Source organism: Zalophus californianus, chromosome 12 (genome assembly GCF_009762305.2).
Source record: "Zalophus californianus isolate mZalCal1 chromosome 12, mZalCal1.pri.v2, whole genome shotgun sequence".
Taxonomy (NCBI): domain Eukaryota; kingdom Metazoa; phylum Chordata; class Mammalia; order Carnivora; family Otariidae; genus Zalophus; species Zalophus californianus.
This window is the reverse complement of record NC_045606.1, coordinates 46,815,576-46,832,736: the sequence shown is the minus strand read 5'-3', so window position 1 is coordinate 46,832,736 and position 17,161 is coordinate 46,815,576. Positions and strand designations below refer to the sequence as shown.

The window sequence follows — 17,161 nt, the reverse complement described above, 5'->3', positions numbered from 1 at the left end:
TTTTAAGGCATTATCTTAGTTGGCATGGATTTTGCTTTTTGTGACATCAAGCCACAGGAATCCAGTATATCCCCAGCCTACATTATTATTTTGCCATCATATATGCAGAAATATATATTTTATTGCATTCAACCTTTTGCAAATAAATTGCAGATAGTATAACACTACATCTCTAAATATGTCAGCAGGTATCTTCCAAGATTAAGGACAGTTTTCTATACAATTACCATACTATTATCACACCTAGGAATATTAACAATAATTCCATAATATCAGTCATTATCCTGTCTATGTTCAAATGCTTAAAAGTATGTCAAAAATGTCTTTCATAGATTTTTTTTTTTTTTGGTGGTTGAAGTGGGGTGGACAGTATCTATTCGAAATTTTTGCATCACACTTGGCTGTTTTTCTGAACCATTTTGACAACTCTAATCTTCACTGGCTTTCCATTGTGCTGCTTTGGTATGGACGTATGTACAGTGAGCATGGATTCTTCCCAAAGTCGAAGGCATCTGTGACTCATGCTGTGGAGACAGCTTGATGGACAGCGTAGGTTGGTTGCTTGAGAGCCTCTGGGACTTTCCTGGGCTTATGGCCTAGGATAGGATAAGGAATCATAAGATAAGACACTTGATCTGGATTTGAGGGAGAAGAAGCATTTATATACTATAATAAAGTTGGAAGAACAACATTCATGTCTTAAAATGTTTATTGAGATATAAACTTGAACTAAGAGCTAAGAAAGAAAAATAGGAAAGCTGACAAAAAATTTCAGGTGACCTAGATTGAAGCTAGCACATTCTGCCCATTGCCCCAGGTGTTATGTAGACTGACTTGGACTCAAAGTCCAGAATATTACTGAAATCAGAAAGCTTTCAATGAAAGTTCTATTAAATCTGTTTTCAATCCATCTTAGAAATAGCAATTACTTCTGTAAGGTTCTCCTGTTAATGGGATAGTTAACCCGAGTTCATCCTCCCAGACTTGATGACTTCTTTTGATGAAAAATCTGCAGCTGCAACATTTTTTTTATCTATGTTATAAAAATATCTTCAAAATGGAGTTGCATTCTTGGACACTTTAATTTTCTCTAGGGCTGCCCTAGACCCCTTCTTCTCATCCACTTTTGGGTGCATTGGATCTTTCTGGTCCATCTCTGTGATGAGTCGCTATGAAGGTGCCTGCTTCTTCATTAATCTCAGTAGACTGCATAAGGGAGTCAACCGATATCTGTGTTCTCAGATTGTTCAGACCCATCTTGGACATCCATTTAGAGTCACCTTCAAATAGCTCAGTTCTGGGGAGGAAATGAAAATGCTGACCACTCCCTCCTTTTCAGAGACACAGAAATGTCTAAGAACTCCTAGCTTCACATTCAGCTTTCATACTTCCCCTCGCCACACACAGCCTACCACAGGAAAACTTTGGCTAGTACTATGCGTGTGATTTGTCAACAATTTTCCAAATTTGTTCTGAGTCCCATGGGACATACACTTTTGGAATTTGGTAACCCTTTTTTCTGTTTCTTGCCAGAAAAAAAGCTTCCCACTGTGACTCAGAAAAGGAGGGGTGGTGGATAATTGAAGATGCACTGTCACAAAGACCAGCTTCAGTGTATTTAACCTCATCTTTTTTGTTTTTTTTCTAATTACTCTCAAGGAAAATTTTTCTACGTATTTAATAATATTTTTACTTTTTACTGATACTAATGGAATATTTTTTCTTATTTCCAGAAAAATCACAAAATAAAACCAACACCATAAGCTATGCCTCCATGAAAAAGACACTGAGTATTTTTAGGAAGGAATGAGAGTTGGACTGGAAAATTGAAAAGTGGGACGGGTAATTGGGCAACTTAAAAAATTAGTAGGAATGGTTTATGAAGGGTAATGGGACTTGGAGATGAGTTCTTATTGCAAAATATAAATGTAATACATCCATGTTGTTTCAGAGAGGTCTGTGAAGCCGGCCAAGGATGTTGATCAGTCTGCTTTGGGTGATGAAATTGCATTTTGGATAAGTAATTCACAATCTAATCCACTCTTCATTGTAGCATTCCTTTTTTTGTGAAAAGATATTTACTCATTTATTTAATGAAATTAAGCAGAAAAAATCTGACAAGGAAATGCATTTTATATTTATTCACTTATTTCACAGGAGAGTAGTGATATAAGAACTTCATTGGCATTTGTTTTCAGTTTGACTTTTGTTTTTTTAAGCTTTAATATGAACTTCTCTTTTTCAGCAGACTCTGCCCACTTCAGGAGTTTCAGTCCCTGAGGTGCGTAAGCAAAAAAAAAAAAAAAAAAAGCATAAAAATTTTCACACTTGGAATTATAAGTCATTATACATCTCATGTTGTTAGAACATTCGTAGCTGTATCAGTGACCTACTAGTATCAGTTTGTATAGTTTATTTTGTCTCATGTAATGATATTTGGAATTGGGGACTTTGATATTTTCATGATGGGATAGACTTGAAACTGTTCCAGTCTACTTTTGTGACAAACATTAGGAAAGCAAAAAGTTATATAAAACAAAGTATACAGAGAATAATTAAAGTTACTTTGCAAAGAGTTTTGTCTTATGTATAAGAATAACATCATTCCTATGTGTCAAGTTAAAATGTAAATACCTTACAGAAAACCCAAACAGTTCAATCCTCTGTACCATTAAAATATAGTTTTCAGTGCTAGTTGGTTGCGAAACTCTTGTTCACTTTGAAATGTCTGTCATTTTAAAAAGAGTACATCTGCATTTATCACTTAGCATATGCCATTATATAGAAAGTCACTGGAATAAAATATAGTGACAGAATAAATGACTTTTATTTTGAAAATAAATATAGGCATTGCCACATCATTTATTTTTAGTAAAGTGTTAGCATTACCTTTGATTAACAAAGCAAAGCCTCCACATTTTTCTGTGACCCTATCCTATTTGATTGTTTTTATCTTTAAAAGATATGCTCAAATGGTATTGTTTCCCTTAAAATTATAATTTAAATCTGCTTGCTTAGGAGAGGTATTATTTATAATATATGAATACTATATAAGACTGTGAATTTCTTTAGAGGAACACATGTAATTGCATGAAAAAGTATTAAACTCTCTCCCCTGCCCCCTAAAAAGTTTTTGAGTCAGCGTAGACTGCCTCATGAAACTTAAAAATTCATTTTGTAATCAGAGATATACTTAAAAATACACTGGAGATATGCTTGAAAAATAATGCTTCTAATCTAAGAGACATATTCAACTATTTTTGTATGCTTTAAGTCCATTGATACCACTATTATCATAGTTATTATAAAAATAAAAATATTGAATTACACACTTAAGCAACAAAGGTACTTGGAAAGTGTATCACTCAGTTTAATTATTTAAGTGTAAGATAATAAGTTTTGTATATTCAGGGGTTTAAGTTTATTTTTGTCCCTATCATAGCCCATCAAGTAAATATAGGCACTGTATTTGAGATTTAAAGTTTTCTCTTTAGACTTGTTAATCTCCATAGGTATCCCATATTCAACTGTATAATCTATATATCATATAGATAGAATAAATAGACCAAAATTGTAGTTTTCATAATACACTTTTCTCATTTGTAAAAAAAAAAAAAAAATTTTTTTCTTTTGTAAAGTAACTTCCTACCTGATTTTTTTTTTCTGGCAAGTTATATTGATTTATATTAACTTAGACTTTTCACCAACCTCTGAGGTCTGTATGCACACACATACTTTTAGAAAGTCACTACCATAATACAGGTAAACAGCCCAAAGTAAAAGATTTTTTTTTTAATTTTTTATTGTTATGTTAATCACCATATATTACATCATTTGTTTTGGTGTAGTGTTCCATGATTCATTGTTTGTTCATAACACCCAGTGCTCCACGCAGAACGTGCCCTCTTTAATACCCATCACCAGGCTAACCCATCCCCCACCCCCTCCCCTCTAGAACCCTCAGTTTGTTTTTCAGAGTCCATCATCTCTCCTGGTTCGTCTCCCCCTCTGACTTACTCCCCTTCATTCTTCCTCTCCTGCTATCTTCTTCTTTTTCTTTTTTCTTAAAATATGTTGCGTTATTTGTTTCAGAGGTACAGATCTGTGATTCAACAGTCTTGCACAATTCACAGCGCTCACTGTAGCACATACCCTCCCCAATGTCTATCACCCAGCCACCGACAAGGTCCTTCTCATTCCTAAATTTCATTTCTTCTGATCAGGATTTCTTGAACAGAAATCTTGAAAGTGGTTTATACCTGGTATGAAATTATCCTAAGAGAAAATATTCACAGCATGTGTGATGTGTGAAAACCAGGACTTGGGGATCCAGTTGCAAACTGTACCTCCAGGTTTAGTTGGAGAGTAGCACTTCTGGGTACTTGAGACTAGCTGTCATTCTAATTTTTTGCCTCCCATCTGCCCCAAAAGACTCCACCTGGATCATTACACCACTTATCCCCAGTTACGGTGATTGAATGGACACATAAAGTACTACAAAGTAAATGAACTTCTTTCAAACACCCAACTTTAACTCCTATGATCTAAGCAGCATACGCGTGATACCTTAATGATAACATATAACAATATACCTTTTTTATATTTTAAAAATCACTGCCATTTACTAAGTGCCTATTTTATGCCAGTACCTTTATCTACATTTTCTCAATTTATCATCACACAAATCTTCTTGTTTTATAGATGAATTAATTGGTGGCTTAGAGATAGTAAATAACTTGCCCAAGTTTGCACAGCAAGTAAGAGACAAAGCTGGGATTTGGCCTCCAAGCCCATATTTATGACTTTGCCCAAAGTAGTTTTTGTTTTTAGCAAGCCCTTACTTAACTAAATTAAAAAAAGAAATGAAAATCTTTATATCAATTATTATATTTATGTTTAAAACTGTATAAATTATTTTTTTTAAAAATCAAGACTACTTTGCTATGCAGCAATAATAAATTTTGCTGCAACTTCCAAGGATTCCTAGTAGACTTAGAGTCTTTGCCATTTTCCAAAGGAATTAGTTTCTCTCGGCAGGAAACTACTCCAATTTCACAATAAGGTCACAATAATTAAAAGTGCAGCTTTGCAACTGAGCCTTGCCTTCTTAGAGCCCATAACCATTATAAGCAGCAATGAATTTGGGGGACAGTTCTGCTTTGGCAAGATCTTTTATATTGGGAATATCCAAGTTGTGCCCCAGGTTCAAATTCTAGAGTTTCTGGGAAATTCTTGTGGCCTAGCTTCAGTGGCAGAAAAGGCTAAGTCTCCATCGAGGCGAGTGGGGCTGTAGCAGATAAAACGAGTTCCAGGACTCACGTGAAGGAGGCGGTGGCAGCGATGCACCCCCTCCCCACCCTTTCTGTGGCTTCGTACCAATCAAGGTGCTTAGCTGCTGCCTGCCTGTCTCTCATGCTGAGACTGGACAAAAAGAAGAAAACCCTGTGTTTGAGGTAATCATCACTTGCTGCTGGTAGTTTGTGAGTGATCGATAACAGCAGGCAGAGATATTGTGGTAAACATCCCTTTTGTGAAAGCAGTTTTCAGCAATGCACAAATACTCTACCTCTGAGAATCAGCATGATATAAAAAAAAAATTTTTTTAGAACACATATTTAAAGTGAGGTCTTTTTATGTCATTTATTTCATCTTTCTGTTTTCTATGAATGGTCTTTTCAGCTTTTCTTCTTTGTTAATTGTGGTGATTATTCTTTTGGAATTCTATTACAATGTATTCCCCAGTTAAGATCTGTTGTGCTACTTATAGACGCTAAGGATCGCAAAACATTAAATTCTATATTTAAAATGTCTGCATAGCAAACACAAATGGTTGATATTTGAAAATGTTGAAATATCAATATTTTATAATTCAGAGTTATGTTTTCTATATTCTTTTTTTGTGGTTAGAGTAGCTCTTTTCAGTGTTTGAATAATTTCTATTGATTAAAGCAATAATTTTCCAACTCTTTTTATATCTGGGATAATTTTTCTGGCAGAAAAAATTTGCCTTAATTATAATAAGGGTACTTTATTTTGTGGTTTAGAGCCCAAAAACTTAAAAAAAAAAAGAAAGAAAAAGCAGAAGGTGGGGTGGTAAACAGTGCCCCCTGTTACCAGAGAGCAATTTTATCCTTAATAATGATGCAGAATCAGGTTGGTGATCTCTTCCTGGAACTTTTCAATAATTTCAACCCTGAGAGTAATTCTCTTAAATTCCATAATAGAGTTCTGCCATTCAGAGTTAATTAACCCCCAAAACAGGCTAGTGAAATTTTTGTGGACAGCAGATCTTTCAGGGGTGCAATTGCTCCCCCTTCCTGTCCCTCATGTAAAATATGAAAGAAGTAAAGATTTTCTCAGTGGAAATAGGAAAAAGTACCCAACTTTCCTACTGTGAGCTTATGCTGCTTAAATAAAGTATAGTGAATATCTCAGAGAGACTTCTATACAATTTGGAAATAAAAGTGAAACAAATGAGTGTATTAAAAAGAAAACTCTGGGAAAAATTAAATGCTTATGAGTTTCTCCTGTTTAAAATTTTCAGCCTAGATTAATTCCACAAATTTTACCCAATAGGCATATTTCCCCCCCAAAAAGAAACCACTTGGTTTTCTTGGTGTGTGTGTGTGTGTGTGTGTGTGTGTGTGTGTGTGTGTGTGTGTTTAAACAAATGTTTACTATTTTAGTATTATCTAAATTATATAATAAAATTCACACATTTATTTTGTGGTTTAGAGCCCAAACACTTAAAAAAACAAAAAACCGGAAGGTGACGTGGTGAGCACTGCCCCCTGTTACCAGAGAGCAATTGTATCCTTAATAATGATGCAAAATCAGGTCGGTGAGTTCTTCATGAAGCTCTTTGACAACTTCAGGATAGACCGAGGATTTTTCTGTTAACTTGTTATATACCTTTTCTTATAATTTAAGATTTCAAAAATAATGCCTTAGTTGAACATTCAATTTAGGATTTAAATTTTTTTTATTTTTTTTAAAGGTTTTATTTATTTATCTGACAGAGAGAGACACAGCGAGAGCAGGAACACAAGCAGGGGGAGTGGGAGAGGGAGAAGCAGGCTTCCCGCTGAGCCCGGAGCCTGATGCGGGGCTCGATCCCAGGACCCTGGGATCATGACCTGAGCCGAAGGCAGACGCTTAACGACTGAGCCACCCAGGCGCCCCTAAAATTTTGTTTTTATATTTTACAAAGGCTTCTATAAAGCATTTGTTTCGACTCCAATTTACTCAGAAAGGTGACTCCCTGAAGAGACCTGAAGCTACTTAATCAACTGCTTTCTGCTAGTTGGAGATTCTTACCAGCAAAGGAATTCCCCTAGCTATGAGCATAACTAAGAATAAACTCATGTTCATAGATGATGTGGTAGCTCTTTACAGACATACACTTAACATGTGTTAAACTTCCAACACTACAAATATAAATAGTTTTGTCATAAATACCCAGTTCCAATGTGACCAACCAACGTAAATTACACTTAATTCTTGTAAACCAAACATTTTAGGAATTAAATGCCAAATAGCAATTGTTGGATTATATGGCAGACTACAAGGTATATAAGGTATGATAGAATATAAGGTACATAAGATAATGTATATCTTCTACACTGTAGATTTTTATAGAGTATTGTTGCCATGTCATATATACCTGCATGCAGAATCCAGAAAGAAATTATTCCCTTACTTTCCACCAGTATTACATTTTTGAACTCTTAATGCAAGCTATGGATTTTCAGTTGTAAACATTGAGCCCTACTTATTTAAACATATACTTAAGTGTAACTAAGTGTAATTTTTTCATATACATGCACTTGGAAATATAATAAACACTTTGCATAATTGTAGTACTAATGAGCACCCTAAAGGGAGAGCCACACTTTGTTATTCATAAATAACTTTCATTTATTGAGCACATATTCTAATACAGGACAATGTTAGGAATTTATGTATTTTCTCTTAAACCTTACACAACTCTGAGAAATAGGTATTACTAACTCCATTTTGAATAGGAGTTTAAGTTCTCTAAGATTACATAATATTTAAGTAGCAGAGATGGGATTCAGCTCTGGCTTTCTGACTTCCAAACCTCATCCTATAATCCACTCTTTCTATGCATTATACTCTTAACTCTCTATGGATAAAATTATAATTTGCAAGTTTAGAAAGAAATATCTATCTTTAAAAAATCAATATTTTTGCCAGAAATTATACTTATATGAAAGTATATCATTTTCCAAAGAATGTGAATTTCAGGAATCCTATTACACCATCCATTTTTAACCACACAAAAATATAGTCAGTGATTGTACACCCTGAAATTGCAAGGTAAATGGAGTATACTGTTTAGCCTCTATTTGGGTCTGAGAAATTTTCTGATCCATCTGATCCTAATATAGTTAAAAAGAGCTTTATTTGGGGGCACCTCAGTGGCTCAGTTGGTTAGGCGTCCAACGCCTGATACCTCAGGGTGTGAGTTCAAGCCTGGTGTTGGGCTCCACAGCTGGGCGTAGAGCCCACTTAGAAAAAAAGAGCTTTGCTTTCAAGTCCAGTTAAAATATGTTCCAAAATGACTGAAAGTGAAATGATGCGCTATAAAGCAAATATAGGGACCAGAAAATATATTCACTCAAGTATTTAAGCACACATGGAAGACAGTGCTATTAGATCAGAACAACTTTACATACCAAGCCTAGACATGACCCAAGATTCCCTCTCAGTACAATATTTCAGGCACTTAAAATTTTTTTAATGTTGATTCATTTATTTCTCCATTCCTTTATCCTGACTTTTGTCAGGCACTGATTTAGGATCTGACGTACAACAGTGAAGCAAACAAAGGACTTTCTCTTATGGAGCTTTGACTAAAGTGGGGAAAGACCAGCATTAAACTAATTAAATGAAAAACATTTCAGGTTGTAACAAATTGTATCTATATTACATATAGATAATATGTAATTATGTGTATAAGTATATTTTTATGTTTCTATAAAAGGAGGCTAAAGGGAATAGAGAAGCCTACCTGACATTTGAACAGAAATCTGAAGGAAGTGAGGAGCAAGCCCAACAAATATGCAGAAAAGAGCTTTCCAGCAGAGTGAGGAGTGATTGCAAAAGTTCTGAATTAAGAGCATACTTGTGATCAAGGAATAATGAGGAGGTGGGAGTAGCTGGAGTGGAGTGAAATAAGATGAGGGTAGCTGTTGTATAGAGAACCTACTGTAGGGAGACAAAGATGGAAGCAGATTGACCCATTAGCTGAGGGCTGCAATAAGCCAGGCGAAGAAGAAAATAGGCCTAAAGTATGTAATGATGGAAGTGGTGAGTCATCATCCAGTTTGGGATTTGTTTTCAAGGAGGATAGGCAGGAAATTAAAGGGAAAAAAAAGTTTTGGATATTTTAGGATCAATGTATGTTTTAGACACATGGAAAGATAGAAAGGGCATTTGTATGTAGGAGTTAAAGTTCCGGGGAGAAATCTGAACAGGAACTATAGCTTTAGAAGTCCTCCTCATGAAGTTGAAATTCAGAGCCTTGGGATTTAATGAAGCTACCTAGGGAGTGAGTGTAGAGGGTGAAGTTGAGACGTTCAAGGAAGAGTTAAATGTTATGGTCTGTAAATTTGGAGGAGGAATGATGGAAGAGCCTCTGAGGAAGCAGTTCGTCAAGTAAGAAGAGAGCTAAAGTAAGAGAAAGATGTGTTCAGAAGCCCAGCAAGTGTTCAAGAGGGAGGAAGAGCTCAGTTCTGTCAAATGCTGCTAAAAGGTGGAAAAGAGGAAGGCGGACCAATAGGTGTGACAATGAGTAGGTCATTGATGATTTTAAGAAGAGCAGATGTGGTGGATTAATGGTGAAAAAAGCTTTGGGGTTGGGTCGAAGAGAGAGTGAGAGGAAGGGAAAATAGAAACAGGAAGCGGACAACCACAAGCAGTGTTTCCACTATGGTGAGCAAAAGAATTAGCTGGGGTGGAATGTGTGTTTTAAATTTTATGCCATCCTGGATATAAGTAGCAGCTTAGAAGTTCATCATGTATACATTTTTGATATTACCTGTATTTATAAGCATTATTTTTTAGTGCTCAATAATTTTTTGTAACTCTATATTATTTATTTCTACCATTCCTTATGAAAATGATTAGCCTTAGTGGTCCTTGAGACTTCTGATGAACAGTCCTAGTTGGGCACATAGGGGGAATGCCATCTGGTTTTCTTTCTCATAGTCTCTTTAACTGGTATTTTTATTATGCATCTATCACATGGACTAAGCCAGTAGAAAGGCAACAGCATTCTTAGTATTCACTAGGAACTCCAAATTAGGAATGTGGGCCCAAGTTTGTAGCCATAAAAGTTTTCTTTGTGTTGGCCTTTTTAGTAAAACAACATTCTTAACAAAAGATTTCCTCCTTATAGGAAAGACAAGCAACAGTGAAAAAGGAAAAAGGTGGTTCCCAGCACTCAAACAAAGTGACAGATAAGAACAAAATGCAAAGAGCCAACTCTGTGACGGTGGATGGGCAAGGCCTACAGGTATGACTTTTTAAATCCAAATTTGAGTAGTTTTCACATTTGTAATTTCTGTGCTCTTGCACACATATGTCCAGCTAGCAACACATTCATTTAATGTGCAGATTAGCTTAGCAGAGGACTTCGGAAAGATCTTTATTACTTTAGCAAGATGTCAGTTTTATATTTGATTGACAGAGTCCCACTCCAGTTATATTAATCACTTCTGATGTTCTCTGCATTTGAACTCAAGTTGGTAAGAGATCTTTTGTCAATCTGAAGGTTTTGCAAATATCGCTAAATATACACATTTTTATATGCATACATATTATTTATTTACAAGTTTACTTTCTTCCTATATATTGTTTATATATTTGAAAGAGTCATTTTGGTGGCAAAAAATGTCAAGGAAAAAATAAAATGAATTTCGTGTGTGGATACTTTTGTTCCTAAGTAAATAATAAAATAAAGGATTTATTATGATTTATCCGTATCTTCTGAAGTTTAAATTCAAAATTGAAAGCCCATATATATTTCTAGTTTAAGTAAACACAAGTAGCTCAAAATCATGTTTTAGTACTTTAAAAACCTTTAATATCCCTAGGATCTCTGACATCAGGAGTAAGATTTCTTTCAGTCTGCATTATAAGACATTCTGTAGATTGTATGTATTGTATTTATTTGCCTCTGTCCCTCACTCCAACATAAAAACATTCGGTGAAGTTGGCCGTATTAAAGAAATTGCGAGTTCATTTTTGCTTTTTGCTTTTTTGCCTATACGTTTCTCTCTTCTACTTTTCATTTCCTTTCTTTATCAATATGCTTCAAGTTTCATGTTCTCTGGGAAAATTTACCAACCACTTACCAAACAAAAATATATTTTATCACATACTTGCCTTCAATATACGTAATTTTGTATTTTTATTTTTCATTTAGTATTTTATCTGTGATATGATGGATTATGTGTTTTATATCCCTTAATTTGGAAGCAGCGTTCAGAGCACATAGTAGTTGCCTAAATGCGTGTTTCCTCATTATTTTCAATATCTCATTGAAAATTTAATAATAATTGCTTAAATATTAATAACCAGATTAATGATTTGTTCTGATCTAATAAAACACATTGTGAATAGAAATTTTTTAAATAATTATTAAACTCAAATATAAAAAGAGAAAATTCTAAATGATAAAATTATTATACTGGTTAGAAAGTTTAGAAATTAATTATCAAAAGAATAAATCAGGACCTACACTTTTGGTAGTCATCTCTGTATGTTTAGCAATCTCATTGACAGACTCAGATATGAAGTCTATCTACCTTGATAGCCAAAAAAAAAAAAAAGATGGCAAAATAATTTAAGTGGTCCTGTAAAATTTTTAGTGAAAAAAAACCCAACATTGATAAATTTAGTACTTCAGTTACAAATATTGATTAGTTAAATCTTTAGTCACTCTGAGTTCCAGTCGTGAAAATATCAGAAAAGAAAATTAATTTTGAAATTCAAGTACATTTCACACATGGCTAGACATTTTTCAACATGAAAGGGAAACATGTACCATTTGCTAGACACCATGATAGTATTTTATGCCTATTAAGTAAATGAATCCTCTCAATAAACATAGGAGATAAATATTCTTAATTCTCTCAATAATCATATGACAAATGTCATCATTATTTTCACCACTTTCAAAATGTTCAAAGGTAAAGTTATTCCCAGGGCCTCACAGTTAGTTTGTAAAGCCAAAGTCGAATAAGGACCACCATCTGGCTCAGAGTGTATTATGTCTTACTCTTAGAATACCCGGTCTCCTTGGTTAAAAAAGTTTAACAGGTATATAAATGCTACCTTTCTGACCACCTGCCTTTCTCTTTGAGTATATTGCATCTCTCAAACCAGATAATAACTTTTCATAACTTTCTTTTGCATATGAATTTATCTGGGAAAGTTGTTAGTAAGCATAGGGTACACATCAGCCCTTATAAAACAGCGTTAAATAAATACCATGATTATTATCGTCATAATTTTTTTGAATGATAACTGTTGGTTTATAATCATGTGCAGCAATCTATTTTACCTCAGCAGTATGGACTAAACTGTGATACACATATCTATTCACATAATTTTGAGGAAAATATAAAAAAGGTAAAAGAATCAATTATTGGATAACTAATATGAGGTAGAAAAATGAATTTTGTTGTGGTAATCAACTTTAAAATTATAAAATGGTTGTTCTTTGTCAGGAAAGGTAAAAAGATATGCCAGAAAATTATTTTTTCTGTGAGTTTTAAAAAAATGTATATCATGAAAAAGCATTGAGTTGCAGCCTGGTTTGCATATAAGTCCATGACAGAGGAGATCTACACTGCTTAAAGAAGACTATTAATCATAGTTAAGCACATTCATCTTACTTCTTTCCAGCTAACCAGCATAATGATCAGGATTATTATTTCTAATTAGAGGAAGTAATAGATCATGTATAACCTTAGGATGAGTCTCATTAATTAACCCGGGTCCTAGGGGACTTCAAATAGAGGTGGTTAGGCACTCTGTCTTTGTCACTGCTCACACCATAGGTTTACACTTAATACATATGATCAAATGTAATTGAAACTACAATTTCTAACAGGCACGAGATGTAGAGATGCAGATAATTATTCACATGTGAACAAACAAGTGAAACAGAACCATTGTGTAAACTGTATTAAACTGAAGTTACCTTGTCCTTAATTATTCTCTGAGAAAAAATTTCCAAATAAAAAGGTCACTTGAGAACCAGAAAGTCTAGTTTGTAATACTCTTAACACCAGAAAAAAATGGGGAACCTTTATATTTAAACACTTAAAACCAAGCCAGTGCCATCCCCTACCACAACTGCTTCTCCCTGTTCTTATTGTCTTTCTTATTTGCATTGTCTCGTTCTCATAATCACCAAGACTGTAAACAAACATATGTGTATATCTATCTATCTATCTATCATCTATCTATCTATCTATCATCTATCTATCTATCTATCCATCTATATCCATGTGTACTATATACAACTATATAGTGTGTGTATATTTATTTGACTGGTGTGTGTGTGTGTACATACTTGTGCATGCATGTGTGCCCCTTGACTACTTTAGGATCCTCAAACCATTTGGCTCTTCCATAATTAGTTCTTCATTGTCATTTAACTCCCTAAGTCCAGAATTATTATTCTACACTTTAATACATTATCCTTTAAACTGAGTCCCTGTTCCCAACTTATAATATGCTAGATTATAAATAATATGGAAAAAAATGGAGCTCAGTAATAAGTGTCAAGACTGAGAGTTAGAGTTGTCTCTAATTTTATGTAACATGGCCAGACTGGGCCTCATTAAAATGTGGTATTTGAGTAAAGACTTAGGTGAGTCCTTTGGTCTGTGGATATCTAGGGGATGGTCAGCCCTAAGATAGGTGCATGCCTGGCAAGTTCTAGGATCAACAAGAACAACTGCATGGTTAGAGCAGGCTGAGCAATATGGAAATTAGTGAAGAGTACTTTAGAGAAGTAATAGGAGCTAGATGCTACAGAGCCTTCAAGGTCTGCATAAGAACTCTGACTTTCCATCTGAAACTGATGGCAAAATATAACATGATCCTGACTAAAATGTTGAAAGTCTTACCCCTATTGAGGTTAGATTGTTAGGGAGCAAAGAGTCAACTTTGGAGATAGCCACCAATTATTTAGGGATTATAGGATGGAGGCATATCCAGTGTAGAGAAGGGGAGGTGCAGAGATGCTCCATATATTTTGAAGACAGAGTCAACAGGATATGCTGATAGATCAGATATAGGGCTTATTAGAAATTAGGGAATTAGGGACATCTCTTAAGATGTTTGGCCAAGTCACCTGAAATGACTCGTCAATGCCATTGACTGAGATAGAGAAGGGTCTGGGTGAATAGGTTTTAGAGAGAAATTTTTGGTGCCGTTTGAAATCTAAATGGAGATGTTTAAGTAGGCAGACAGATATGTGAATCTAGAATTCAGGGCAGAGGGTAGATATAAATTTGGAAGTGAAAGGCATATTGATGGCACTTAAAACCCTCAGATAAAATAAGATTACCGAGAGAGAATATATAGAGAAAGGAATTGTTAAACTGGAACCTAAAACCAGTCTGACTCAAGTCATGCCTTTTAATATTTACTATATGGAATAACTCTTTTATGTGAGTAAATAAGTTTTCACAGGATTAGCTCTTTCTCTATAGAGAAGAACCCAGTATAATCTGTCAACTTTTGGAAAGTCCTTTGTACCCAATTTATAACCATTCTTCAAGTTTTCAAGTGTCTTGAACATTTTTCCCTTTGTCAATATTTTCTGTGCTATACTGTATTCCCTATCTCAATGTACCTTAAAAACTGGTCTGAGAAACCCAGGGCTCTGTGGAGATGCCTCAAGCACGATGGTGAGATGGGAGGCTGAGAGCAGGTTCAGGGTTCTTTCATGCTTCAAACAGAGCAACTTACCTTTCATCTGTCTCAGATACTGTTCCACTTAAGATTATTTCAAATGCTGTATAAATATTTACTTCCAAGAACAAATAGGTTTAGGCTGACAGAATTTTTTTAGATATGTATGTTTTAGTTTTCCCTCCCATTCCACCAAGATCTGTAACAAAAAGGGTACAATATTTTAGGACAGCAGTAAGTCAGTGTTTAAAATGACTGAATTTTACATGTTATTTCAAAATTTTGTATGCAGTAAAAATTGAAAATTCATCATATTAAAGACTATAGTAGATATAGATCAAAGAGAATTAGTAACCTTGAATATAAGATTGATATATTAGTGCTATTTAATTCCTGGATCCCATTCATGTTTTACCAGTTGTCCCAATAATGGCTTTTATAACACAAGCAGCTAGTACAGAATCATGTAAATTTCCTGGTTTTGACAGTTGTGTTGTGTTTATATAAGAGAATGTTCTTGTGTATAGGCTATCCTAAAGTAAACAAGAGTGATAAAATATCATTTTGGCAACTTAGTCTCAAATGGTTGGGAAAAAAATGTTATTCGAACAGTCCTTTTAACTTTTCTGTAAATTTGAAATTGTTTTAAAGTATAAAAATAGGGGCACGTGGGTGGCTCAGTTGTGAAGTGTCTGCCTTCAGCTCAGGTCATGATCCCAGAGTCCTGCGATTGAGCCCCACATCGAGCCCTGAGTTGGGGCCCCTGCTCGGCGGGAAGCCTGCATCTCCCTCTCCCACTCCCCCTGCTTGTGTTCCCTCTCTCTCTCTGTCCCTTTCTCTGTCAAATAAATAAATAAAATCTTTAAAAAAATAAAGTATAAAAATAAAAATATCACTTCAAAATATAAAAAAATATTGTAAGATATTTCCATAGAACTTTATTCATCGAAGTGAGATATACTGAGTTTCAGAAACTAGAAAACTTTGTATTCTTTTAACCTCCTGAAGTTATTTTTTGTATAAATGATTTACATTACAATACACATTAGCTCTGCTAGACTGAATTCTGAATTCTATAAGTTCTTACCTGATTTTAACCTCTCTGGAAAACAAAATCTGGAAGCAAATAGATTGAATTAAGTAATTGAAATATCACATCTAGTGATACCTATGTATTTTTTTTTATCTCAGACTCTTTAAGTTACAAAAGGATTAACTGAAAATGATTATGCCCCTACTCAATAAGGAGAATAACATAATGTAAAATAAAATGAAATATAGAGTATCTTCAGGGATTTTGATATCAAGTTTCTGTCCTTCACTAGGGGTCTAGAAATATTTACAAGTTTGATGAAGTATACAATTTCTAGGGGCGCCTGGGTAGCTCAGTCAGTTAAGCATCTGCCTTCAGCTCAGGTCATGATCCCGGGGTCCTGGAATTGAGTCCCACGTTGGGCTCTCTGCTCCGCAGGGAGTCTGCTTCTCTCTCTGCCGCTCCCCCTGCTTGTGCTCTCTCTCTCTCTCTCAAATAAATAAATAAAATCTTTTTTTAAAACAGTTTCTATGCCTTGTTCTATTGGTATTCAATTCTGTGCTCTTGTGGATCTTGTCTCTCATACCAGTTATAATTAAGATCTGCAGTGTGTAACAGGGAAACAAAAATGAAAACGAATAAAACATTAACAGTGGTTTAAACAACATATGCATAAATTTTTCTTTCATGTAAATCAAGTCCAGAAGCAGAATCTCCAGAAATAGAGCTAATAAGACAGCTCCACATTTTTATCAGGGCTGGCACTATCTTTCCTGTCCTCCATCTGTTGTATCTTCAAGGTCACCTTGTTATCAAAGATGGCTGCCAGTCCTTATAATGTCAGGTTTCATGCTGGCATCCAGAGGAAGATGACTAGAAGCTCTCCCTCTTCCTTTGTGAAGATCATGTCTTGAGTCTCCATAAAACACTTCCACATTAGTCACATTGGGCTGCTATAATAAAGTATCATAGATGGGTGGGTTCAACAACAGACATTTATTTATCACAGTTCTCAAAGCTGGAAAACTCAAGATCAAGGTAACAAGTTACATTTTATTCTGAATCCTTTTCCCTTGGCTTAGAGGTGACAGTGATTGCTCTGTGTGCTCACGTGACCTTCTTGTGTGTGCAGATGCGGGAGTAGATCTTTCTTTGATAAGGGTACTAATC

General features: G+C 34.8%; 1 protein-coding gene across 9 annotated transcripts in view; it reads left to right on the top strand.

Moving 5' to 3' along the window:
- Nucleotides 1-17,161, top strand: part of DGKB (diacylglycerol kinase beta) — a 714,841-nt gene that overhangs the window by 249,798 nt on the left and 447,882 nt on the right. For 5 of the 9 annotated variants that reach the window (XM_027574759.2, XM_027574764.2, XM_027574755.2 and 2 more), the window contains 2 exons: nt 2,246-2,281; nt 10,424-10,540. In XM_027574759.2, the coding sequence (XP_027430560.1) occupies nt 2,246-2,281; nt 10,424-10,540 (153 nt within the window). The remainder of the gene's footprint in view (nt 1-2,245; nt 2,282-10,423; nt 10,541-17,161) is intronic. The other 4 variants (XM_027574760.2, XM_027574758.2, XM_027574763.2 and 1 more) reach the window with 2 other exon arrangements.